We start from the raw sequence: 25,907 nt of genomic DNA, 5'->3' as shown, positions 1-25,907 counted from the left end.
TCAGGCAGTAATGGTTTGTTTTCATGTTCAATATAGATCCCCTGTTATGTTAATTTGCCTTTCATTATTGTTAATAAACTCACCTGCTTCCTGCATCTACGTGACACTTATGTAAGTCTTGGTTCCAATAGTTTATATTTTTCGGCCACATTATTTGAGAATACTTTATACACAGAAAATAAATATTAAAATTATAAATACGCATATATTTGAACCCAAATGTGTTTACAATATCTCTACACTTGATAAATTACCACAAACACAAAAAAAACTTGTTGAAAATGTTAACTTTTTTATTTTACTTTTTCAAAGTCAGTTCATTTCATAAGGACATGGGAGGCATCTGATTACACAAAAACACTCCATCACAGTACTGACGGATAGACAAACAGACATGCTCTGTCTGGGAGAGCATGTCTGTCTGTTTGTCAGGGATGGTTAAAGGTCATTTATGTTTGTGTGTGTTAGTGCTGAGCGATTAACCAATTTTTTTTGTGTGAGAGCCCAACACGCCGTTTCTCTGGAAATAAATAAAATAATTCACAAGAGAAATCAAGTCAAGAACTATGTGGAATGCTGTGCTGAAAGGGTGTTGTAGTTTTCATTAAGCAAATATTTAGTGCAGTTTAGTGCAGAAAATTGGTAATTAACAACAATGATCATAATCCATTGCGCCTGTTCTTTCCGGCTTGGACAGAGATGGATACACTTACGCCTGCTACGTTAGGTTAGATACACACAGACTGGATGAAAAAGGAATAAACACAACATGAGTGGTGTCTATTCATGGATGCCAAGGGAAGCTAGGCTTCCCCCAAAAATTGAAAAAAATAAAGATGTGTTTAATTTTCCTTAAATTCGCAAGAGGCTCTATGGCCCATCTATCGGATGCTGTCTGGTCAAAAAGAGTATGATATTGTTGCCACCAGTAGCATTGAATGCAAGGGAAGCCAGTGAGCATTTGCCCTCCCTAATATAAAATATTAGCCAATCAGCATTGATCTAAACTGTGAATGGTCCTGGTGCACCAAAAAAAGGGGTCAAGGGAAGCCAGTGTGGATTTGGCTTCACACCACATTAAGCCAAACGTCATTGGCAGAAAAAAACTAACATTAACGTGCTTGATTATGCTGTAGGTCATCTAATTGTTTGTTACATGCAATATGCTTTGTGGACTTCACCGGACAGATGTTGCTCTCTGGTTTTGTGACGAAATAGGTGTGGTTTAATTTATTATGCCACTGTCTTATTGTTTTGGCCTTTAGGCCTATATATCACGGTGGCAAGGCATGTGAACTAACAGGTTATAGAGCAAACAACGCAATTATCACAGCATATAGGTTATTTGGGATTTTCTTTCCCTGGCTGGCTTGGCTTCCCCAGTGATTTTACCCATATACCGCTACTGCACAACACAACAATGAGAGAGAGACAGTTTGGGAAAGTATGCCTCATCTACTTTGAATAACTAGTAAAATGATTACATCAGACAGCTCTGCAGCATGCTTAGTCCGGTTAGCTAAATAGGATGACTAAGTAATACATGATGACTTTAAGGAATGAAAAATAAAGTTATCAAATAAAAAGTAAGTAATAAACACAAATGAAATATTATTTCATGTTTTTCTTTGGATGTCTACCGAATGTGGACCTGAAAGAGACCATGGAATATTTTTAGTTTGGCTTTGGAATTTCCATTAAAAAGCTATAAAATCATTTTAATGTCATTATTTCATAATGCATTTAATGTTTTAAAAAATTAATCGAAACCGATTTTTTTTTTTTTCATAATCGAACCGGAACTACCTTCAAAAAGAACTAATCGCCCAGCACTTGTGTGAGTGTGTAATAATTGTGGGTGCTAATATTTTTCCTATTTCACACATGTACATGTGTGTATTAATACTCATGTGTGAATTAGAAACTTATTTTTGCATATCCCAACTCTCCCTGAGACACACTAGGAGAGTGGGGTCACGGCCAGGGTCTGCAATTATCAACGGCGACCCTGGAGCAATTAGTGTTAAGTGCTTTGCTCAAGGGCACAGACAGATTTGGGTTGGCAAGTAGTTGTTTGTGCTTGCATGTGTGTATGCTTGAGGAACACAAGTCTGCAGCCCACTACTGTGTTCTCTTCCTTAGAACAAGCGCTTCTCATAACTGTGTGAGAGAGAGAGAGGTTTAACAGATTAATGGATCACATAACAAATGACCAACATGTTGCATCAGGCCGAGATCAGATACTGTAGACACATATAGGCAGGTTGAAATGAGATTATTTATGAAAGGGTAACCATTCTAAATCTAGGGGCTTGTATGTGGTACGTGGAACTGAGATGTTCAGAAGATCCTCAGATAATATATTGTAATGTTAGCTTCTGTGACAGCGCTGCACTATGGGCAAGCCAACACTGCCAAGCTAGAGCACATCAGTAAGTACCTGTGCATGCTGTGGACTCCTCCCTCCATCTGGGCCGATGTCGTCCTCCTCTCAAACTTCAGATCCCCAGAATACATCATGGCTCTGCAGGGGGAAGACAAATAGTGTTACACAGAGCCCCGAACGCACACACACAGCCTTCGAACAGATGGTGTTATCAAAGTAGGCTCACTTTGATTTACATTCAAATGTGTACCTGAGCTGGGTGAGGCTCTTAGATCCGATGTCTTGACAGGAGTGCTGGATCCCAGCAAGCAGGTAGGGAATAAACTTATGTATGGAGCCCTTGTCCTGGACCGCCCCCGACACACCCTGGGCTACCTTAATCTTGTCACACTCACTGGAGAGAGGGAGGAGACGGGTAAGCTACGGTGCCTTCAGAAAGTATTCATACCCCTTGACTTATTCCACATTTTGTTGTGTTACAGCCTGAATTCAAAATATACCCAATAATGTAAGTGGAAAAATGTATTTTGAAAATGTATTGAAAATAAAATACAGATATCTCATTTACATAAGTATTCACAGCCCTGAGTCAATACTTTGAAGAAGCACCTTTGGCAACGATTACAACCATCAGTCTTTCTGGGTAAGTCTCTAAGAGCTTTCCACACCTGGATTGGGCAACATTTTCCCATTTTTCTTTTCAAACTTTTTCAAGCTCTGTCAAATTGGTTGTTAATCATTGCTAGACAACCATTTTCAGGTCTTGCCAAAGATTTAAGTAGATTTATGTAAAAACTATCTAGGCCACTCTAGAACATTGTCTTTTTCGTAACGACTCGTGTAGATTTGGCCTTGCATTTTAGGTTATTGTTACTACGTGCGCCGAATACAACAAGTGCACAGTCGTGACCAAAAGTTTTGAAAATGACACAAATATTAATTTTCACAAAGTCTGCTGCCTCAGTTTGTATGATGGCAATTTGCATATACTCCAGAATGTTATGAAGAGTGGTCAGATGAATTGCAATTAATTGCAAAGTCCCTTTTTGCCATGCAAATGAACTGAATCCCCAAAAAACATTTCCACTGCATTTCAGCCCTGCCACAAAAGGACCAGCTGACATCATGTCAGTGATTCTCTCGTTAACACAGGTGTGAGTGTTGACGAGGACAAGGCTGGAGATCACTCTGTCATGCTAATTGAGTTCGAATAACAGACTGGAAGCTTCAAAAGGAGGGTGTTGCTTGTAATCATTGTTCTTCCTCTGTCAATCATGGTTACCTGCAAGGAAACACGTGCAGTCATTATTGCTTTGCACAAAAAGGGCTTCACAGGCAAGGATATTGCTGCCAGTAATATTGCACCTAAATCAACCATTTATCGGGTCATCAAGAACTTCGAGAGCGGTTCAATTGTTGTGAAGAAGGCTTCAGATCGCCCAAGAAAGTCCAGCAAGCTCCAGGACCGTCTCCTAAAGTTGATTCAGCTGCGGGATCGGGGCACCACCAGTACAGCGCTTGCTCAGGAATGGCAGCAGGCAGGTGTGAGTGCATCTGCACGCACAGTGAGGCAAAGACTTTTGGAGGATGGCCTGGTGTCAAGAAGGGCAGTAAAGAAGCCAATTCTCTCCAGGAAAAACATCAGGGACAGACTGATATTCTGCAAAAGGTACAGGGATTGGACTGCTGAGGACTGGGGTAAAGTCATTTTCTCTGATGAATCCCCTTTCTGATTGTTTGGGGCATCCGGAAAAAAGCTTGTCCGGAGAAGACAAGGTGAGCGCTACCATCAGTCCTGTGTCATGCCAACAGTAAAGCATCCTGAGACCATGTGTGGGGTTGCTTCTCAGACAAGGGAGTGGGCTCACTCACAATTTATCCTAAGAACACAGCCATGAATAAAGAATGGTAGCAACACATCCTCTGAGAGCAACTTCTCCCAAACATCCAGGAACAGTTTGGTGACGAACAATGCCTTTTCCAGCATGATGGAGCACCTTGCCATAAGGCAAAAGTGATAACTAAGTGGCTCGGGGAACAAAACATCAATATTTTGGGTCCATGGGCAGGAAACTCCCCAGACCTTAATCCCATTGAGAACTTGTGGTCAATCCTCAAGAGGCGGGTGGACAAACATAAACCCACAAATTCTGACAAACTCCAAGCATTGATTATGCAAGAATGGGCTACCATCAGTCAGGATGTGGCCCAGAAGTTAATTGACAGCATTCCAGGGAGGATTGCAGAGGTCTTGAAAAAGAAGGGTCAACACTGCAAATATTGACTCTGCATCAACTTCATGTAATCGTCAATAAAAGCCTTTGACACTTATGAAATGCTTGGAATTATACTTCAGTAGTCCATAGTAACATCTGACAAAAATATCTAAAGACACTGAAGCAGCAAACTTTGAAAATTAATATTTGTGTCATTCTCAACTTTTGGCCACGACTGTAGACCTTACAGTGAAATATTACTTAAAATCCCTAACCAACAGTGCAATTTAAGTAAAAAATAGGTATTAGGTAAGCAATAGATAAGTAAAGAAATACAAAATAAAAACAGTAAAATGACAGTGAAAATAACAATAGTGAAGCTATATACAGGTGGTACCGGTACAGAGGTCATTTTTACATGTAGGTATAGTTAAAGTGACTATGCATAGATAAGATAATAAACAGAGAGAAGCAGCATAAAAGAGGGGTGGGGGGGGGGTGAACAGACGGACGACGACACACACTGCAAATAGTCCGGGTAGCCATTTGATTACCTGTTCAGGACTCTTATGGCTTGGGGGTAGAAGCTGTTGAAGCCTTTTGGTCCTAGACTTGGCGCTCCGGTACCGCTTGCCATGCGGTAGCAGAGAGAACAGTCTATGACTGGGGTGGCTGGGGTCTTTGACTGCCTGATGTAGAGGTCCTGGATGGCAGAAAGCTTTGCCCCAGTGATGTACTGGGCCGTACGCACTACCCTCTGTAGTGCCTTGCGGGCGGAGGTCGAGCAGTTGCCATACCAGGCAGTGATGCAATCCGTCAGGATGCTCTCGATATTGCAGCTGTAGAACCGTTTGAGGATTTCAGGACCCATGCCAAATCTTTTCAGTCTTCTGAGGTGGAAGAGGTTTATCGTGCCCTCTTCACGACTGTCTTGGTGTGTTTGGACCATTCTAGTTTGTTTGTGTGTTTGGACCATTCTAGTTTGTTGGTGATGTGGACAGCAAGAAACTTGAAGCTCTCAACCTGCTCCACTATAGCCCCGTCGATGAGAATGGGGGCGTGCTTGGTCCTCCTTTTTATGTAGTCCACAATCATCTCCTTTGTCTTGAAGGAGATCTCCTTTGTCCTGCTGAAATGTGAATTAATCTCCCAGTGTCTGTTGGAAAGCAGATTGAACCAGGTTTTTCTCTAGGATTTTGCCAGTGCTTAGCTCCATTCTGTTTCTTTTTTAACCCAAACAATTCCCCAGTCCTTAACGATTACAAGCATGCCCATAACATGATGCAGCCACCACTATGCTTGAAAATATGGAGTGTGGTACTCAGTGACGTGTTGTATTGGATTTGACCCAAACATAACACTTTGTATTCAGGACAAAAAGTTAATTTCTTTGCCACATTTTTGTTTCAGTATTACTTTAGTGCCTTGTTGCAAACAGGATGCATGTTTTGGAATATTTGTAATATGTACAGGCTTCTTTTCACTCTGTCATTTAGGTTAGTATTGTGGAGTAACTACAATGTTGTTGATCCATCCTCAGAGTTTAATGGCTGTGATGGGAGAAAACTAACTGTTAAAAGTCACTATTGGCCTCATGGTGAAATCCCTGGAGAGGTTCCTCTCCGGTAACTGAATTAGTAATGATCGTTGTAGTGACTGGGTGTATTGATACACCATCCAAAGTGTAATTAATAACTTCACCATGCTCAAAGGGATATTCAATGTCTGCTTTTATTTTTATCTACCAAAAGGTGCCCTTCTTTGCGAGGCATTGGAAAACTTCCCTGGTCTTTGTGGTTGAATCTGTTTCAAATTCACTGCTCGACTGAGGGACCTTACAGATAATTGTATGTGTGGGGTACAGAGATGAGGTAGTCATTCAAAAATCATGTCAAACAGTATCATTGCGTAGTGAGTCCATGCAAATGATTGTGACTTGTTAAGGACATTTTTACTCCTGAACTTACTTAGGTTTGCCATAAGAGGTTGAATATATATTGACTCAAGACATTTCAGCTTTAAAAAAATATTAATGACATTATGGGGTATTGTGTGTAGGCCAGTGACCAAAAAATCTCAATTGAATCCATTTTAAATTCAGGCTGTAACACAACAAAATGTGGGAAAAGTCAAGGGGTTTCTTTTTTTTCTTTGATTTTTTAAAATCAATTTAACCCCCTTTTCTCCCCAATTTCGTGGTATCCAATCGCTAGTAATTACTATCTTGTCTCATCGCTACAACTCCCGTACGGGCTTGGGAGAGACGAAGGTCGAAATCCATGCGTCCCCCGAAACCCAACCAAGCCGCACTGCTTCTTAACACAGCGCGCCTCCAACCCGGAAGCCAGCCGCACCAATGTGTCGGAGGAAACACCGTGCACCTGGCTACCTTGGTTAGCGCGCACTGCGCCCGGCCCGCCACAGGAGTCGCTCGTGCGCGATGAGACAAGGATATCCCTACCGGCCAAACCCTCCCTAACCCGGACAACGCTAGGCCAATTGTGCGTCGCCCCACGGACCTCCCGGTCGCGGCCGGCTGTGAGCCTGGGCGCGAACCCAGAGTCTCTGGTGGCACAGCTAGCACTGCGATGCAGTGCCCTAGACCACTGCACCACCCGGGAGGCCGGGGTGTGAATACTTTCTGAAAGGCACTGTATATTTGTTTTGTCTTTTGATTGACTGCCTGCTTCAAAGCCAGTTACCCCTGGGTCGTATTCATTGATTATTGCACACTGTAGCAAAACGTTTTGCAACGGGAAACAAAAACAAGCGTTCAGGTAGTGTCTCTTATTTCACTTTGTGCCTAATGAATACAACCCTGGAGACAATAAATGTGTATTACTAGTGTATTAGTATCAGGTGTTGGAACCGGTTCAGGGAACAGAACTGAAAAATGTAAAATAACAAAAAAAAATTGAGGAACAGAAGCAAGAACGAAAGTGATCTATACTGTTCCGGAACTGAACCGTTATTTTAAAAGCATGGGAACTGTTATTTTATGCTCCGGGCATTTTTTCCCATTCCCACAAAAACTCTGCAACAAAGCGCCTATACAAAACCCTCACTTTGTCACTCAAACTAATTCCAGTGTCCGCCTGCCTGCCAGCTGAACATCTCTGCCAGTATGTGTGTGCAGGCTACCTGCCCCTCCTCCTCACTCAGAAGCATAGTCTACCGTAGATATTGACGTCACAAGCTAGTTTTGGTCTAGTTTGCAAACTCTAGGCGGCATTATGCGTAATGTAATGGGACTGAGAGTCATGGTCAAGAGCTAGCTCTGGTCCAACGTTAGTTAAGCCAACTCTCTGAAGTTCAAAGACATTGAAAGTTACATCATAGTTTCCGCTCCCCCATAGGTGGGCCTAATTCTGTGGGCCTAATTCTGTGGGCCTAATTCTGTGGGCCTAATTCTGTGGGCCTAATTCAGATAAAGCATGTCATAACAACCCAGCGCTTCATAAACAGTTACTTTCGTTTGGTTCGAACCGGTTCAGAACTATATTTTGCTGGTCGGAATGAACAAATTATGGTTCTGTTCAGAATGAAACGATTGGCAAATGATTATATTAGTATTACTGCGCCTCAGTACCTGAAGTATCTGGTCTGGGAGCCCAGGTTCTTGTCCATGGCATCCAGTGAGCCCATGCCTCTGTACTTCTTCAGCCTGATGCCATCAGAGAAGAAGTATTCACCTGGAGCCTCACTGGTGGCAGCCAGGAGAGAGCCCATCATCACTGGAGACAGAGGGGAGGAGGTAACCGTTAGATAATGTGTTAGCACTTTATCCACTGCTAATGGAATGTGTATATGCTTGTGGTGTGTCTTTTCTAAAAGCCTTTCTCTGAGTGTGTACTTTAGACCACTGAACTCTGGACCTTTCCACTTCTTGTTTTTATTGTTCCCCTTTAATCAGGGACTGATTTAGACGTGGGACACCAGGTGGGTGCAATGAATTATCAGGTAGAACAGAAAACCAGCAAGCTCCGGACCTCGTAGGGTAAGAGTTGGATACCAGGTCTAAATCAGTCCCTGATTAAAGGGGAACAATGAAAACAAGCAGTGGAATTGGCTTTGAAGTCCAGAGTTGAGTTTGAAAGGACTATAAGGAGAGTTTGTGTATGGGTATTTAATTTAAGCCTGACTCACCTGTAGATGCCCCCAGTGCCAGGGCTTTGGCAATGTGCCCCACGGTCTGGATGCCCCCGTCGGCAACGACTGGCACCCCAAATCGACGGGCGTACTCCGACACCTTGTACACGGCGGTGGCCTGGGGACGCCCGCATGCCAACACTGAGACAACAGGGGAAGGAGGACAGGTGTGAACAAAGAACACGCGCACACAAGTTGAATATCCAACCAAGCCTGCACATGTAGACCAATTAGTGGAAAAAATATCAGAATTGGGCTGCCTGTGTAAACGCAGACTTATTGTCACTTCAGTTGAGGCTGACAGGTCATGGTGGAGAATATCCAGCCAAGCCTGCACATGTAGACCAGGGTTTCCCAAACTCAGTCGGTTTGTGCCCTAGCACTACACAGCTGATTAAAATCATCAAAGCTTAATGAGATGGTTATTTGAATCAGCTGTGTAGTGCTAGGGCATAAAACCAAAACATGCACCCAGGGGGGGCCAGGGCCAAGTTTGGGAAACCCTGCTGCAGGCCACCTATCAGAGACAGACTAGTCATTCTCACACACAGCAGACAGTCTGTCCTTGAATGTATTTGATGTAATTTCCTGGTTTATGAAGTTAATAAGTCAGCATTAATTCATATTGTTGTAGATTTGCTATAGATTAAACATGGTTTTGACTTGCTTAAGTGAACTATATTTTAATGAATGTTATTTTATCATGTGTTTACCTGATAAATCGAATCATTATCAAACTGATTACATAGCAAGATGGGGCATGATAGGATTTCCAATTTGCAAACATAGACCAACCGCACACTATATTTTATTATACAAAGTTGATGTTTATTTGGGAAAATAACATTCATAAAATGAAGAGAAAAATCAAGTAAGTCTTAGGTGTTTTGAATGGAGTTTGTTTCGTATGCAGGCTTTGTCCAACACTAAATTTGAGAAGTAGACGATTGCTATAATTTCATCCTAAACGTGTTGTGTAACAGTTTCAATGAATCCTGTTGTGAGCAATTAGTTTCAGAGAATTGATGAACTCTTACTCTAAAATGAGTTCATTAGAATGTCAGAAGCCAACATCAAAGAAGTCGATAAAGTGGAAAATATTATTTTAGATTCATGTCCCCTTCTTTTTCTGTGATTATTATGCATGAGCTTTGGAACAGTCTAACTGTTACAGGTATTTAACATACTTAATAATTACCTAAAAAAATACTCAATATCCAGACCAGCACTACCAGAAAGTTTTTGCAGTCATGCATATTTTTCCACTCTTGAAATAATGATATTATAATTATGATCAAACACATTGTAAATCATATGTTAAGTCAATGACGTATGTAAATGAGGTGTTAGAAACAATGACATAGGTAAATTAATTAAATGCGTTACAAAAGCCAGTTTAATTTGGCGCTAAGGGCTCTCTCCCCACTCCTATATGAAAACCTGGACATAGGTTGGTGTACAACCGACAGGGTAAATGCAGTTAAATACAACTCATGGGGGAAAAAGACTAGGTTTATTTTTTCTTATAACAGGGACAACGACCTTTTACAGTAAATTGGCAGATGCAGAATGATGAAAATATCTTTCATCTGTAGTAGGCCTATTGATATTGCTAAAGAAGTTACAACTTGTTTCAGATGAGGGAAGGTGAATGGCCTAACTGACAGACACCATCATGACTGAGACTGTCCATCGCATGCCTGTGCACTGCATTTAAGGATGCACCTCAAGTCCACTACTAAAACATACTTCATCATATGCATCCAAACGTAGCGCATGTGTCGTAATGAGGGCATGTCGAGACAAGATAGGTGTGATGTCACACACTGTGACTGACAGATTAGTCAAGGACAAAAGGACAACCATCCAAAACCCCAAAAACCCAAGGCCAGCTTGAATGCTACTTGTACTGATGCAGAGCCGTTAGCAACCAATGCAGAGAGGCTGTGAAGGCGGGTGGGCGGGCACAGTGGTAGTAGAGCCAATGAGAGAGAGCCCTGCATAGGGGGGTGGGGGACTTACTGCAGTATCCCGTAACAGTAGTTGGGGTTTTGGGGCTGTGGAGCTTTATACCAGGAGGAACACTGAGAGGTGCTAGAGAGACATACATTACAGGCAGTGTGAAACCAAGAGAGAAGAGAGGAGGGGAGAGGAGAGGTCCACACAATGAAATGAAGGTGATGAGAAAGAGACTGTTACAGAGAGAAAGAAAGACTGTTACAGAGAGAAAGAAAGACTGTTACAGAGAGAAAGAAAGACTGTTACAGAGAGCGAAAGAAAGACTGTTACAGAGAGCGAAAGAAAGACTGTTAGAGAGAGAAAAAAAGACTGTTACAGAGAGAAAGAAAGACTGTTACAGAGAGAAAGAAAGACTGTTACAGAGAGCGAAAGAAAGACTGTTACAGAGAGCGAAAAAAAGACTGTTACAGAGAGCGAAAAAAAGACTGTTACAGAGAGAAAGAAAGACTGTTACAGAGAGAAAGAAAGACTGTTACAGAGAGAAAGAAAGACTGTTACAGAGAGAAAGAAAGACTGTTACAGAGAGCGAAAGAAAGACTGTTACAGAGAGCGAAAGAAAGACTGTTAGAGAGAAAGAAAGACTGTTACAGAGAGAGAAAGAAAGACTGTTACAGAGAGAGAAAGAAAGACTGTTACAGAGAGAGAAAGAAAGACTGTTACAGAGAGAGAAAGAAAGACTGTTACAGAGAGAGAAAGAAAGACTGTTACAGAGAGAGAAAGAAAGACTGTTACAGAGAGAAAAAAAGACTGTTACAGAGAGAAAGAGACTGTTACAGAGAGAAAGGGAAGCGATAGTTAGATAGAAAATAAGAAACCCAAAACAGATCATGAAAGATGGGTTAGAGCTGTGGGTGGGTGGATGGGAGGGGAGCTAGGAAGCCTGCCATTGGTGGGACTTACCTTCCTGTGTGATACAGATGGAGCCACTGCCCATGCCCACGCGCAGGCCGTCCACCCCGGCATCAATCAGGTTCTTGGCCTGGGCTGCAGTTACCACTGAGACAAGCAGGGGGAGACAGACCAACAATGTCAAGGGTGGTACATGGTGTAACCATTAAATGAGGGCATTCTGAGAATGCAGCATTTCTGTGTGTGTGTGTCCCAACACTCACCATTGCCTCCAATGACCTGAAGCGGTGGGTATTTCTCTTTGATGTACTTAATCATGTCGATTTGGAAGATTGAGTTCCCTTGAGAGGAGTCCTTAAAGAACGAGAGCAACATTTAAGAACAGATTGAAGAAGAGAAAGTATCTATATGAGAAGAACAAAGAGACGGGGTAGGAGAACCAGTGACCCACCAGTACAACCACGTCTACTCCGCTCTGCACCAGCAGGTCCAGTCTGTACTTGTCATCGTTGTGCGTGCCGATGGCTGCCCCACACAGCAACTGTTTGCGGGAGTCTTTAGCGGCCAGGGGAAAGTCCCTGTTCTTCTTCAGATCTGTCCTGGCGATGATGGACACCAGGCAGCCCTCCTCGTTCACTATGGGCAGCTTACCTACACAGAGATGGACACCATTTAGAATGAGGAAATCTAATCACGAGGCACATGAATTTGACATGGATAGGACTGTCCTTCCCTTTTCCCAGGTCCCACCTCCTCACCTTTCTTACTCCTCTGCAGGATCTCATTGGCCTCTTTTAGTGTCACTCCAGCTGGAGCAACGACAAGGTCCTCCAGCTTTGTCATCACCTGTAGCGGGGAAGGAAAGGAGAAAACAAAGGAAGGTGAGCATTTACCTTTGGGCGGCAGTTAGAGTGGTAGGGAAGTAAACTAAATGGATATACACTGATTTAAAAATACTAACTCAAAGACCGAATAACATTCAACCATGATGTGTTAAGCCACACCCACCTCACTGAGTGGCAGGATGTGCTCCTCCTCCTTCAGGAAGTCAATGTCACGCGAGGAGATGATGCCAACGAGGTGGCCCCCCATGTGGCCGTTGTCTGTGATGGGGATGCCGCAGAAGCCGTGGCGTGCCTTGGCCTGGAACACGTCTGCCACACGGTCTGTAGGACTCATCACTACCGGGTCTGTGATGAAACCCTGTTCGTACCGCTGGGAGAGAGAGGGAGATGCGGGGGAAAAGAGGGAGCAGGGAGGGAGGGCATGGTGGAGAGGGTGGAGAGAGAGGAATGAGGTAGCAGGAAGGATAATATAAATTGGGGGAGGGGGAAGAGGAGAAAAGTGAACAGGGAGAGGAGCGAGAGGGTAAGGATATCTATTGCACTCTGAAAACCTACAGGGTATTTAAAAAGCAAGCAAGACAGAGCATGAGAATATAAAGAAAAAGATTGCCTGACGGGAACACTACAGTGAAACAGCAGCAACTAGGTTGGCAGGAAGATCAAACCGAGAGAGCAAACGATAGGATGAGTAACAGAGACAAACATACAGACACACACATGAAACAGAAAAGAAAGATGAAAGGAGATGGGAGTGAAAAAGAGAGAGCATGGCATAGGGGTCATTACCTTGACCTTGCGGACCTCGTTGGCCTGGAACTCTGGAGTGCAGTTGTGGTGGATGAAGCCTATTCCTCCTGTGAGCTGAAAGAAGGGACATCATATTTTTATTTGTGTGTGCACACGTGTAAAACTGTGTGTGTGAGAGAGAATGTGTGTCCTCAGACATTAACCCTAACTGAAGTTGCCTGTAAGGATTTATCCAGAACAAACTGTTCCAAGCCTCGAGGAAATTCTGGCCTTTGTTTTCCGATGAAGATTGCGATGTTTTCTCTGACGTTTGCCTCTAGGGGGGTTCACAACTATCTTTGGTTACTATTTTAAGTGAAACAGATATGTGCAGCTGTTGTAGTCACTTCAAGTCACCCTGGCCTGGGAGAAAGTATAGGTTGTTATCCAATAGCTGATGATATTTACACCATCAGGGGTTTTATAGGGTTGTGGCTTGTGGTCTCATGTGAACATGTGATTGGTCATTCAAAACAAAGCCGTATCTAATTCCTTTTTATTTAAAAAAAATGTTGGGCTTAATATTGCGGAAAGATTGTTGCTTCCATCAATGTAATAGTCTGCATCATTTCCAATCCCCCATATATTTTTGGGTTAAATATATATATATACACTGCTCAAAAAAAATAAAGGGAACACTAAAATAACACATCCTAGATCTGAATGAATTAAATATTCTTATTAAATACTTTTTTCTTTACATAGTTGAATGTGCTGACAACAAAATCACACAAAAATGATCAATGGAAATCAAATTTATCAACCCATGGAGGTCTGGATTTGGAGTCACACTCATAATTAAAGTGGAAAACCACACTACAGGCTGATCCAACTTTGATGTAATGTCCTTAAAACAAGTCAAAATGAGGCTCAGTAGTGTGTGTGGCCTCCACGTGCCTGTATGACCTCCCTACAACGCCTGGGCATGCTCCTGATGAGGTGGCGGATGGTCTCCTGAGGGATCTCCTCCCAGACCTGGACTAAAGCATCCGCCAACTCCTGGACAGTCTGTGGTGCAACGTGGCGTTGGTGGATGGAGCGAGACATGATGTCCCAGATGTGCTCAATTGGATTCAGGTCTGGGGAATTCAGGCCAGTCCATAGCATCAATGCCTTCCTCTTGCAGGAACTGCTGACACACTCCAGCCACATGAGGTCTAGCATTGTCTTGCATTAGGAGGAACCCAGGGCCAACCGCACCAGCATATGGTCTCACAAGGGGTCTGAGGATCTCATCTCGGTACCTAATGGCAGTCAGGCTACCTCTGGCGAGCACATGGAGGGCTGTTGTACGGCCCCCCAAAGAAATGCCACCCCACACCATGACTGACCCACCGCCAAACCGGTCATGCTGGAGGATGTTGCAGGCAGCAGAACGTTCTCCACGGTGTCTCCAGACTCTGTCACGTCTGTCACATGTGCTCAGTGTGAACCTGCTTTCATCTGTGAAGAGCACAGGGCGCCAGTGGCGAATTTGCCAATCTTGGTGTTCTTTAGCAAATGCCAAACGTCCTGCACGGTGTTGGGCTGTAAGCACAACCCCCACCTGTGGACGTCGGGCCCTCATACCACCCTCATGGAGTCTGTTTCTGACCGTTTGAGCAGACACATGCACATTTGTGGCCTGCTGGAAGTCATTTTGCAGGGCTCTGGCAGTGCACCTCCTTGCACTAAGGCGGAGGTAGCGGTCCTGCTGCTGGGTTGTTGCCCTCCTACGGCCTCCTCCACGTCTCCTGATGTACTGGCCTGTCTCCTGGTAGCGCCTGCATGCTCTGGACACTACGCTGACAGACACAGCAAACCTTCTTGCCACAGCTCGCATTGATGTGCCATCCTGGATGAGCTGCACTACCTGAGCCACTTGTGTGGGTTGTAGACTCCGTCTCATGCTACCACTAGAGTGAAAGCACCGCCAGCATTCAAAAGTGACCAAAACATCAGCCAGGAAGCATAGGAAAACTTTGGAAGTATGCTTTGGGTCATTGTCCATTTGGGACCAAGCTTTAGGTTCCTGACTGATGTCTTGAGATATTGCTTCAATATATCCACATCATTTTCCTCCTCATGATGCCATCTATTTTGTGAAGTGCACCAGTCCCTCCTGCAGCAAAGCACCCCCATAAAATGATGCTGCCACCCCTGTGCGTCACGGTTGGGATGGTGTTCTTCAGCTTAAAAACCTCCCCCTTTTTCCTCCAAACATAACAATGGTCATTATGGCCAAACAGTTCTATTTTTGTTTCATCAGACCAGAGGACATTTCTCCAAAAAGTACAATCTTTGTCCCCATGTGTAGTTGCAAACCGTAGTCTGGCTTTTTATGGTGGTTTTGGAGCAGTGGCATCTTCCTTGCTGAGCAGCCTTTCATGTTCTGTCGATATAGGACTCGTTTTACTGTGGATATAGATACTTTTGTACCGGTTTCCTCCAGCATCTTCACAAGGTCCTTTACTGTTGTTCTGGGATTGATTTGCACTTTTCGCACCAAAGTACATTCATCTCTAGGAGACAGAACGCGTCTCCTTCCTGAGGGGTATGACGGCTGCATGGTCCCATGGTGTTTATACAGATGAATGTGGTACCTTCGGTCATTTGGAAATTGCTCCCAAGGATGAACCAGACTTGTGGAGGTCTACAATGTTTTTTCTGAGGTCTTGGCTGATTTCTTTTGATTTTCCCATGATGTCAAGCAAAGAGGCACTGAGTTTGAAGATAGGCCTTGAAATACATCCACAGGTACACCTCCAATTGACTCAAATGATGTCAATTAGCCTACCAGAAGCTTCTAAAGCCATGACATAATTCTGGAATTTTCCAAGCTGTTTAAAGGCACAGTCAACTTAGTGTATGTAAACTTCTGACCCACTGGAATTATGATGCAGTGAATTATAAGTGAAATAATCTGTCTGTAAACAATTGTTGGAAAAATTACTTGTGTCATCCACAAAGTAGATGTCCTAACCGACTTGCCAAAACTATAGTTTGTTAACAAGAAATTTGTGGAGTGGTTGAAAAATTAGTTTTAATGACTCCAACCTAAGTGTATGTAAACTTCTGACTTCAACTGTATATATATATACACATATGCATACATAAACATTCATACATATACACATACTTTTTTTTAGAAAATACCTTTATTATTCCCCGCAAACCCTAACACCCTTCCCTCAATTGGAGTAAACTAATAAACAATAACACTTTGGCTTCTACCTTCAGTTTATACATATTATACACATTTTACAGACCAAATCTATTTTTCAATAGTCATATTTTGTTCATTTTTAGTCCTTCCTCTATGTCTGATGTCCATCCACTTTGATTTCTATTTGTAACTGTGCTATTTCACAAAATTTCTGAACCTATATACATTTTACAGACCCCGTATGTTTTACATTTGTTGTCTTGTTATTAGTCCCACCCTTCAGCTCCATTCAACCCCTCCAATCTATCTCTTAACACCATCCATTTTCGATTTCCATTTGCCATATATTTTTCAACTGTGCTGTGATGCTTCACAAAAGTACTGAACCTTTCTATTCTCATAGCTTCTACAGACTGTAAAATAAAGATTAACATTTTTTCTAAAATAATTATATTATTGATTGACTATGACTTAGTTCTAGGAAAATGTTAGTTCAAGGTAAATGTTGCAATTCTTCAGCCATTCCTGGACCTGTGACCAAAAACGAGCTACATATGGACAGTACCAAAATAAATGATCTAATGACTGCCTCCTCACAGCAAAATCTGCAGAGCTGGGAAGATTGTATCCCCCATATATATAACATTATATTGGTTGCAAGAATTTTATATAATAATTTAAATTGAAAAATTCAACGTTTTGAATCCGGCGTTGTTTTGCGTGTCAATTCATAAACCAGGTGCCATGGAATGGGTACATGGAAAATCTCTTCCCAACTACTTTGCAATTTATATGGCACAGCTAGAGAACCAGTTTGGATTTAAGTATAACTTTTGTATGACTGATGCTTTTAGTGAGAGATCTAATGCTTTAATATTTAATAATTTATGCCCTCCAAATTCATATTCGTTATATAAATAGGCCCTTTTCATTTTGTCTGGCTTGCCATTTCAAATAAAATGGAATATATTTTGTTCATATAATTTAAAATGCAGGTCACGAGGTGTAGGCAAAACCATAAGCAAATAGGTAAACTGTGATATGACTAAAGAGTTAATCGGGGTGATTTTTCCACAAACAGACAGGTATTTTCCTTTCCGTGGTAGCAAGATCTTAACTTTCTATAAAAAAATTGGAGTGAGATCATTTCTTTATTTCGTGATTTGTATACCGAGTATGTCCACATCTCCGTCAGACCATTTTATTGGTAAACTACACTATAATGTAAAGGTTTCATTTTTTTGTGATTCAATACGTAATATATTCAATACGTAATACTTATCATAATTTGGTTTTAATCCAGAGAGTTTAGCAAAAGTATCTAGATACTCTTTGAGGCTGTGGAGGGATTCTAATTGGGGTTTTAAAAGAAAACATGAATCATCAGCGTACAATGGCACCTTTGTTTTTAAGCCACATTTCTAATCCCTTTCTAATTTCTAATTGAAATGTAGGAGACAACACTTATTTGCATCACTCATCGATATCATGTTGAAATCAATCATTGTTGGATCTAATTTCGATGGCAATAATAAATAGATATGCAGATAGTGGACAACCTTGTTTTACTCCTCTTAACAGTTTAAAACTTTCTGAGATGTAGCCATTATTTACTATTTTTCACCTATGGTTACTATACATAACTTTAACCCATTTCATAAGAGATTTTCCAAAATTGTAATATTCCAGGCATTTATATATAAACTCCAGTTGTACTTTATCAAAAGCCTTTTCAAAGTCAGCTATGAAAACCAGGCCTGGTTTCTCTGATATTTCATATTATTCTATTGTTTCCAGTACTTGTCTTATATTATCTCCAATGTATCATCCATATAAAAAAAAACTTTCTGATTAGGATGAATAATATCCGACAACTTTTTAATTCTATGCGCCAAGCATTTAGCTCGAATTTTTGCATCACAACACTGAAGTGTAAGAGGCCTCCAATTTTTTTAAATGGACTGGATCGTTATACACTGCTCAAAAAAATAAAGGGAACATTTAACAACACAATGTAACTCCAAGTCAATCACACTTCTGTGAAATCAAACTGTCCACTTAGGAAGCAACACTGATTGACAATAAATTTCACATGCTGTTGTGCAAATGGAATAGACAAAAGGTGGAAATTATAGGCAATTAGCAAGACACCCCCAAAAAAGGAGTGATTCTGCAGGTGGTGACCACAGACCACTTCTCAGTTCCTATGCTTCCTGGCTGATGTTTTGGTCACTTTTGAATGCTGGCGGTGCTCTCACTCTAGTGGTAGCATGAGACGGAGTCTACAACCCACACAAGTGGCTCAGGTAGTGCAGTTCATCCAGGATGGCACATCAATGCGAGCTGTGGCAAAAAGGTTTGCTGTGTCTGTCAGCGTAGTGTCCAGAGCATGGAAGCGCTACCAGGAGACAGGCCAGTACATCAGGAGACGTGGAGGAGGCCGTAGGAGGGCAACAACCCAGCAGCAGGACCGCTACCTTCGCCTTTGTGCAAGGAGGTGCACTGCCAGAGCCCTGCAAAATGACCTCCAGCAGGCCACAAATGTGGATGTGTCAGCATATGGTCTCACAAGGGGTCTGAGGATCTCATCTCGGTACCTAATGGCAGTCAGGCTACCTCTGGCGAGCACATGGAGGGCTGTGCGGCCCCACAAAGAAATGCCACCCCACACCATGACTGACCCATCGCCAAACCGGTCATGCTGGAGGATGTTGCAGGCAGCAGAACGTTCTCCACGGCGTCTCCAGACTCTGTCACATGTGCTCAGTGTGAACCTGCTTTCATCTGTGAAGAGCACAGGGCGCCAGTGGCGAATTTGCCAATCTTGGTGTTCTCTGGTAAATGCCAAACGTCCTGCACGGTGTTGGGCTGTAAGCCCAACCCCCACCTGTGGACGTCGGGCCCTCATACCACCCTCATGGAGTCTGTTTCTGACCGTTTGAGCAGACACATGCACATTTGTGGCCTGCTGGAGGTCATTTTGCAGGGTGCTGGCAGTGCACCTCCTGCACAAAGGCGGAGGTAGCGGTCCTGCTGCTGGGTTGTTGCCCTCCTACGGCCTCCTCCACGTCTCCTGATGTACTGACCTGTCTCCTGGTAGCGCCTCCATGCTCTGGACACTACGCTGACAGACACAGCAAACCTTTTTGCCACAGCTCGCATTGATGTGCCATCCTGGATGAACTGCACTACCTGAGCCACTTGTGTGGGTTGTAGACTCCGTCTCATGCTACCACTAGAGTGAGAGCACCGCCAGCATTCAAAAGTGACCAAAACATCAGCCAGGAAGCATAGGAACTGAGAAGTGGTCTGTGGTCACCACCTGCAGAATCACTCCTTTTTTGGGGGTGTCTTGCTAATTGCCTATAAATTCCACCTTTTGTCTATTCCATTTGCACAACAGCATGTGAAATTTATTGTCAATCAGTGTTGCTTCCTAAGTGGACAGTTTGATTTCACAGAAGTGTGATTGACTTGGAGTTACATTGTGTTGTTTAAGTGTTCCCTTTATTTTTTTGAGCAGTGTATATACTAATTGGATCCTATTTCAGTAATAAGTCAATCAGACCTTGTTGCGTGTCTGATAATCTATATCTATATATTATATAGGAGTGGTTAAAACAGGCTAATAATGGTCCTCTGAGTAAATCAAAAAACAGTTTGGTATACCTCCACTTGTATGCCATCCAGCCCTGGAGTTTTCCCTTTAATTGCATCAAGAAGTTCCTCCTCTGTAATTTGGCCTTCACATGAGTCTTTCTGTACAGATGTTAATTTGACATGATTAATATTCGGTGAATCATGCGTGACTCCCATAATTTGTAACAAGTTTCAATTCATTTTTTTGGTAGTATTTCTATGTTGAAGATTGAAAAAGAATTTGGTGCATTTTCCCCCATATTCCATCCAGTTCCCTTTATTTTTATAATATATTACACTGGATCTTTCTTGAATAAGTTCGTCCATTTCTTTCTGTTTTTCCTCTAACTTATTCTGTGCCTCTATGGTACAGTTTTTATTGCTATCTGTACTGTTAGTCCTTCAATTTCCTTTGTTAATATGGACTCTTTTGATCTAAATTGCTTTTGTTTTATAGATGAGTACTGAATTGCATTGCATTGCATCTAAAGGCACAGTTAAAAGTGTCCCATACAATACAGGGATCTGCTGTACCTATGTTATGTCTGAAAAAGTCAGTTATAAATTATTCTATCCTAGTTATAAACATTTTACCATCTAGTAGGCTTTTATCAAATCTCCAATATCCTCAACCACGTGGAAATTCTGTAAGAATAATATATGTGATGATCCTTCTTGATGATCCTTCTTTAATTCCTTCTTGCCTCTTTGGTAGCTGCGTGCCAACAAGTACGGAGAAGATTAGCGTCACGTTTCACGCTCTTAGTTTTTACATAAGTTGATCCGATACGGCTGTTTACTTTGTGAATTGCAGTCTACTTTTAACTAAAATCTTCAATTATGACGCCATGCCAAAGTGTGTGTGTGTGTGTGTTTAAACCAGACTTACTGCCATGGCAATGGCCAGCGCTGACTCTGTGACTGTGTCCATAGGGGAGGATACAAAAGGCGTTTTCATGGTGATCTGTTTTGTCAGGGCTGAAGTCAAATCCTGCAGAGGAAACAAACCAGTTTCTACAAGTGAATACTTGTAACAAACACTTATTGTAGTAACAAACAACTTTTAGGGGGTATGCCTAATGAATAAGGCTCTGCTACAAATCAAGGTTACAATGGAAAGTTCTTCCTTCATAAATGGAACCCTGGATTGTATTTACAGGCACCAAACAGAAGAAAACAGATCGAAACAGACAGGGACTACCTGAAATTGTCCAATAAGAAATGCTTGTTTTCGGTTTCTGTTGCAAATTGTTTTGCTAGTGTGCACTAATGAATTCGACCCTGGTCATGGAGGGACAGAAGCCCTATTGTCTTGAAGAACAAGGGTTCTACTCACCACCTGTTCTGATGTGAAGTCAATATACCCTGGAAGAATCAGGAAGTCACTGTGAGTGAGTGAGAGACAAGGGGTGAGAGGAGAGCAGGGCCAGGCCTCACATGCTGCATACAATCTATCAATGACATTCACACACGTGTGCAATTTCACACATAATGTACTGCAAGGTGTTACGAATTCACTCAAGGGGAGGCCAAAGGTTAATTCCCATCTTCAGTCATATTCTATGCTATTTTTTTCATTGACACAGTGGCTGTAAATAAAATACTGCAAGCTCAATATTTGATCATCTGAGATATCTGGAACTTCAAGTGGATAATTTTTCTGAGAAGTTGGGTGTATGTTACGTGGTGTGCATGGATGTGATGAGCAGGCAACAGAGTCCTGTGTTATTACACATTAGTGCTGATGGTCAACACATTCCTAAAGGTCCTGGGAGGTTTCCAAGCGTACTGTGTGTCTTGTGCTAACTAGTTGACATTTAAAGCATGCTATTCCACTTGCATCTTCATTTTGGTGTATACTGGTACTATAAACACCTAAATAGACAATGTGTGCCCATGCTTCTAGGAGATTAAGCCTATATTAAGCAAGGAATTAGTAGAATGAGATGTGGTAACCTCACTGAAAGAGCAGACAAGAGATAAGGCACTGTAGTGGACAGTAGCTGACTGACTGAAATTTCTACCTAACAACTACTTATTGTTCGTGGCATCCCAATTCAATCAGACCCTTTTGCTAATATCTTGACATGATGGTGCCTCTAGGGTGTCATAATTACATTCTTGTCAAACATCGTCACACAAGGCATGTCATGCCTTCATGGTATTTCCTCATTCAACTGCTGGAAACTAAGCTAACCTATCTGACCACAAAATAATTATTGTCTTGAGTGTCAGACACTGAAAGTAGGCTGATTAATAAACAGAATGGGGAAACATGTCCCAGACACCCTCAATAAGGGTGATGCAGTGCCATGAATGCATGGACCTAAATACACTATATATACAAACGTATGTGGACACCCCTTCAAATGAGTGGATTTGGCTATTTCATCCACACCCGTTGCTGACGTGTATAAAATCGAGCACACATACATGCAATCGCCATAGACAGACATTGGCAGTCTAATGGCCTTACTGAAAAGCTTAGTGACTTTCAACATGTCACTGTCATAGGATGCCACCTTTCCAACAAGTCAGTTTGTCAAATTTCTGCCCTGCTAGAGATACCCCGGTCAACTGTTATTGTGAAGTGGAAACGTCTAGGAGCAACAACGGCTCAGCCACGAAGTGGTAGGCTTCACAAGCTCACAGAACGGAACCGCTCAGTCCTGAAGCGCGTAAAAAAACATATATATTTAAAAATCGCCTGTCCTTGGTTGCAACACTCACTACCTAGTTCCAAACTGCCTCTGGAAGCAACATCAGCACACTAACTGTTTGTCGGGAGCTTCATGAAACGGGTAGCCATGTGCAATAACAAGCGTTGGCTGGAGTGGTGTAAAGCTTGCCGCCATTGGACTCTGGAGCAGTGGAAATGCTTTCTCTGGAATGATGAATCATGCTTTACCATCTGGCAGTCCAATGGACAAATGTGGGTTTGACAGATGCCATGAGAACGCTATATGGTACCAATGCATATTGCCAACTATAATGAGGAATAATGGTCTGGGGCTGTTTTTCCATAGTTCATACTAGGCCCCTTAGTTCCAGTGAAGGGAAATCTTAACGCTACAGCATACAATGACATTCTAGACGATTCTGTGCTTCCAACTTTGTGGCAAAAGTTTGGGGAAGGCCCTTTCCTGTTTCAGCATGACAATGCCCTCGTGCACAAAGCGAGGTCCATCCAGAAATGGTTTGTCGAGATCGGTGTAGAAGAACTTCACTGGCCTGCAGAGCCCTGACCTCAACCCCATCGATCACTTTTGGGATGAATTGGAACGCCGACTGCGAGCCAGGCCTAATCGCCCAACATCAGTGCCCGACCTCACTAATGCTCTTGTGGCTGAATGGAAGCAAGTCCCCGCAGCAATGTTCCAACATCTAGTGGAAAGTCTTCCCAGATGAGTGGAGGCTGTTATATCAGCAAAATGGGACCAACTCCATATTATTGCCCATGATTTTGGAATGAGATGTTCGACAAGCAGGTGTCCACATACTTTTGGTCATGTAGTGTACTACAATAGAGGAACGTCCTAATCATGCATAACTGAATAGCCAGGCATATCCAGAACCTAATCAAATACCCAGCTATACCCAGCTTGCTACTTCATTATGTTGGTAGATTTGCATCAGTCCCCAAAGTCAAATTGTTACGCAACTCGATGTCACTTGAAAGCACGAGTTGAGCCGGGAAACCTAAGTCGGCAGACCCATGTAGAAATAAGTAATTTACTGCGTGTACTGCAATGACTCAAAGCCCCTGCATGAGCAAATAATAATGTAATGTGTTTAAGACATAATATAGGGCTTGCTCTGGTTATTAGCCAACTACAAATAGCTGTCAGAGAAACTGGATTTCCTCAAGGAGCCATGCGACCAGACAAAAAAAAAAATGTTTTATTTGCGACTGCCAAATCCCAATAATTACTTGTACGTAAGGCCGTCCCCGCAGTTGAAGAGTTGCTGCCCGCTCAGTCCATCATCGGGCACGTAACCAGTCTGTCCACTGATCAAGTAGTCAGCCATGATACACGATCTATTTAGTGTTTGATCAGTCACTTTGGTGCTAAACATACAACGACCCACGAGACCGAGAACTTTCTTCGTTTCTTCGCTTCACTCCTAGTTCCGATTGGCCATCTGTCAGTCAGCTGTGGCGTTGTGCGACCATGCGCGCTGTCCCCCGCGTGCCTTGTTAAAGTCAAGTCTATAAAAATGACATGTAATGCATTCACAACAGTAGAAAATAAACCGAAATGCCCTTTTTATTCCTCGGCCTTTAATGTTATCAGGCTCCTGCCCTGTCTGGCGGTAGCTCTGGTCGCACACGTGTTCGTGATGTGCAGTTTGCGAACGATTCGTTCTTTTTGAAAGACTCTTTTTACTGACTCGAGTCATGATTCATTTTTTTCAGAGCGACTAGTTCATTTTATTCGTTCGTTTGACCTGCAGGCGGCAATGATTCATGATTCTACAGCAAGATTAATACGCGCTCCTCCGGTTTAGTGGCTCCAAAAACGTGCTCCGACCAGCAACTGTGTATCATGTGCGCAAGTGAAAATAGATCTAAACATACATGTTTAGAACTGATAAATGATCTCATGGTGCAAGAATATATGCAAGTAATTGATTATTAAACGGTATGATGGACACAGCATATTACTCACAGCAGTCAAGCAATGCGTTCCGCCAAGGGTCTTACAATCTAATCTGGTTGTGGCCACAACTATACCTCGTTTCAAATGTATCAAGAAATAACCGTATTTGTATGCTTAGCAATCAACAAATTGTACATTGTTTAAATCACACTTTTAAACAAGTGACACAAATGACAGCTCCAATAAACAGTGGCGTGTATTCATGGATGCCAAGGGAAGCCAGGCTTCCCCCAAAAAATGACAAAGAAAATAAAAAAACATCCAATCCTTTATTTCGTCTATCTGCGTTTAGTCTCGTCTTCCCCAGTGATTTTACCCACGCACCTCTATAGCCAATAAGCCCCTTATGGTGAAGGACATGTGAACGAGCGCGTAGTAGAATCATGACTCTTTCGAGTTTTCAGTTCATCGTTGTCCTGCGTGCTCCGACTCAAATGAACGAAATGAGTCGAAATAATCATTTTGACTGAACGACTCGAAAAGATCCGAGTCAGTAAAAAGAGCCGAACTTCCCATCACTAGCTCGTCAGACCACCTATTTTCCGTCACGACAAATATATCCCCCCCAACCTGAGTCATGCGTCATTTCCGGCACCGGGCCTAACTCCGCCCTAAAATCTTGCAGTTCATCAAGTGTACTCGAGAGGGCGCGGTGAATTATGTCACCTTGTGAATGTCCCTATTGAAGTTTTATGGACCTCCCACTATAAAGTGGCATGCACACGTAAAATGACAGAGGGCATTAGACCAGTTATATCTGGCATATGATGCGGCCTATATTTGGACACAGCAGACTGATCAGAATAAGCAGTGACTATGCTGAAGCTCTTGTTAAGAGGCTGAAATGAATGCATTGTGGAGGCCTACTGTGTGTTGGAAGGTCATTGGGTGTCGGAACTTTTTAACACGTCTGAAGTGTTGAGTATATTATCTGTAATCTGAGCAAAATTAGTCCTAAAGTTAAGATTCTCTGAGAGTAAGAGTGTTCAGCAAAAGTGTGCAGTCAACCCATAGACAACCACACCACTGCTGGTGAACCTAGCCTGGGTACCAGTGTGTTACTGCTCTCTTGCAATCTCTTACAGCACAGGTGTCAAACTCATTCCACGGAGGGCCGAGTGTCTGCGGGTTTTCGCTCCTCCCTTGTACTTGATTGATGAATTAACATCACTAATTAGTTAGGAACTCCCCACACCTGGTTGTCTAGGGCTT

General features: G+C 42.6%; 1 protein-coding gene across 2 annotated transcripts; it reads right to left on the bottom strand.

Annotated features, from left to right (window-relative positions):
- Positions 1-272: 272 nt before the first annotated feature.
- LOC129860975 (inosine-5'-monophosphate dehydrogenase 2) lies at positions 273-24,418 on the bottom strand. 2 transcript variants are annotated; one of them, XM_055931954.1, is made up of 15 exons: positions 23,966-24,418; positions 21,371-21,419; positions 20,924-21,025; positions 13,251-13,325; positions 12,628-12,834; positions 12,378-12,465; positions 12,071-12,270; positions 11,883-11,973; positions 11,671-11,766; positions 10,774-10,845; positions 8,749-8,892; positions 8,192-8,336; positions 2,637-2,780; positions 2,441-2,524; positions 273-2,160 (listed from the first exon to the last, which is right to left on the bottom strand). In XM_055931954.1, the coding sequence occupies exons 1-15, from the start codon at positions 24,109-24,111 to the stop codon at positions 2,139-2,141; spliced, it is 1,665 nt and encodes a 554-aa protein (XP_055787929.1). In that variant the 5' UTR covers positions 24,112-24,418; the 3' UTR covers positions 273-2,138. The 2 variants fall into 2 exon arrangements, with proteins under 2 accessions (XP_055787929.1, XP_055787930.1); XM_055931955.1 differs by lacking the exon at positions 10,774-10,845 and having other exon boundaries at positions 23,966-24,416.
- Positions 24,419-25,907: the final 1,489 nt, after the last annotated feature.

The sequence above is a fragment of the Salvelinus fontinalis genome, chromosome 8 (genome assembly GCF_029448725.1).
Source record: "Salvelinus fontinalis isolate EN_2023a chromosome 8, ASM2944872v1, whole genome shotgun sequence".
Taxonomy (NCBI): domain Eukaryota; kingdom Metazoa; phylum Chordata; class Actinopteri; order Salmoniformes; family Salmonidae; genus Salvelinus; species Salvelinus fontinalis.
The sequence above is the reverse complement of the archived record's forward strand: the minus strand, read 5'-3'. Positions and strand labels throughout refer to the sequence as shown.

What these genes read in the sequence shown, in the direction of transcription:
- LOC129860975 (XM_055931954.1), bottom strand. Translation starts at nt 24,111, where the DNA reads ATGTTTAGCACCAAAGTGACTGATCAAACACTAAATAGATCGTGTATC. An exon ending in GAGTAGACGTGGTTGTACTG is followed by an intron (nt 11,974 to 12,070) that starts GTGGGTCACTGG and finishes TCGTTCTTTAAG; the next exon opens with GACTCCTCTCAAGGGAACTC. An exon ending in TACTGTTACGGGATACTGCA is followed by an intron (nt 8,893 to 10,773) that starts GTAAGTCCCCCA and finishes CTGTTGTCTCAG; the next exon opens with TGTTGGCATGCGGGCGTCCC.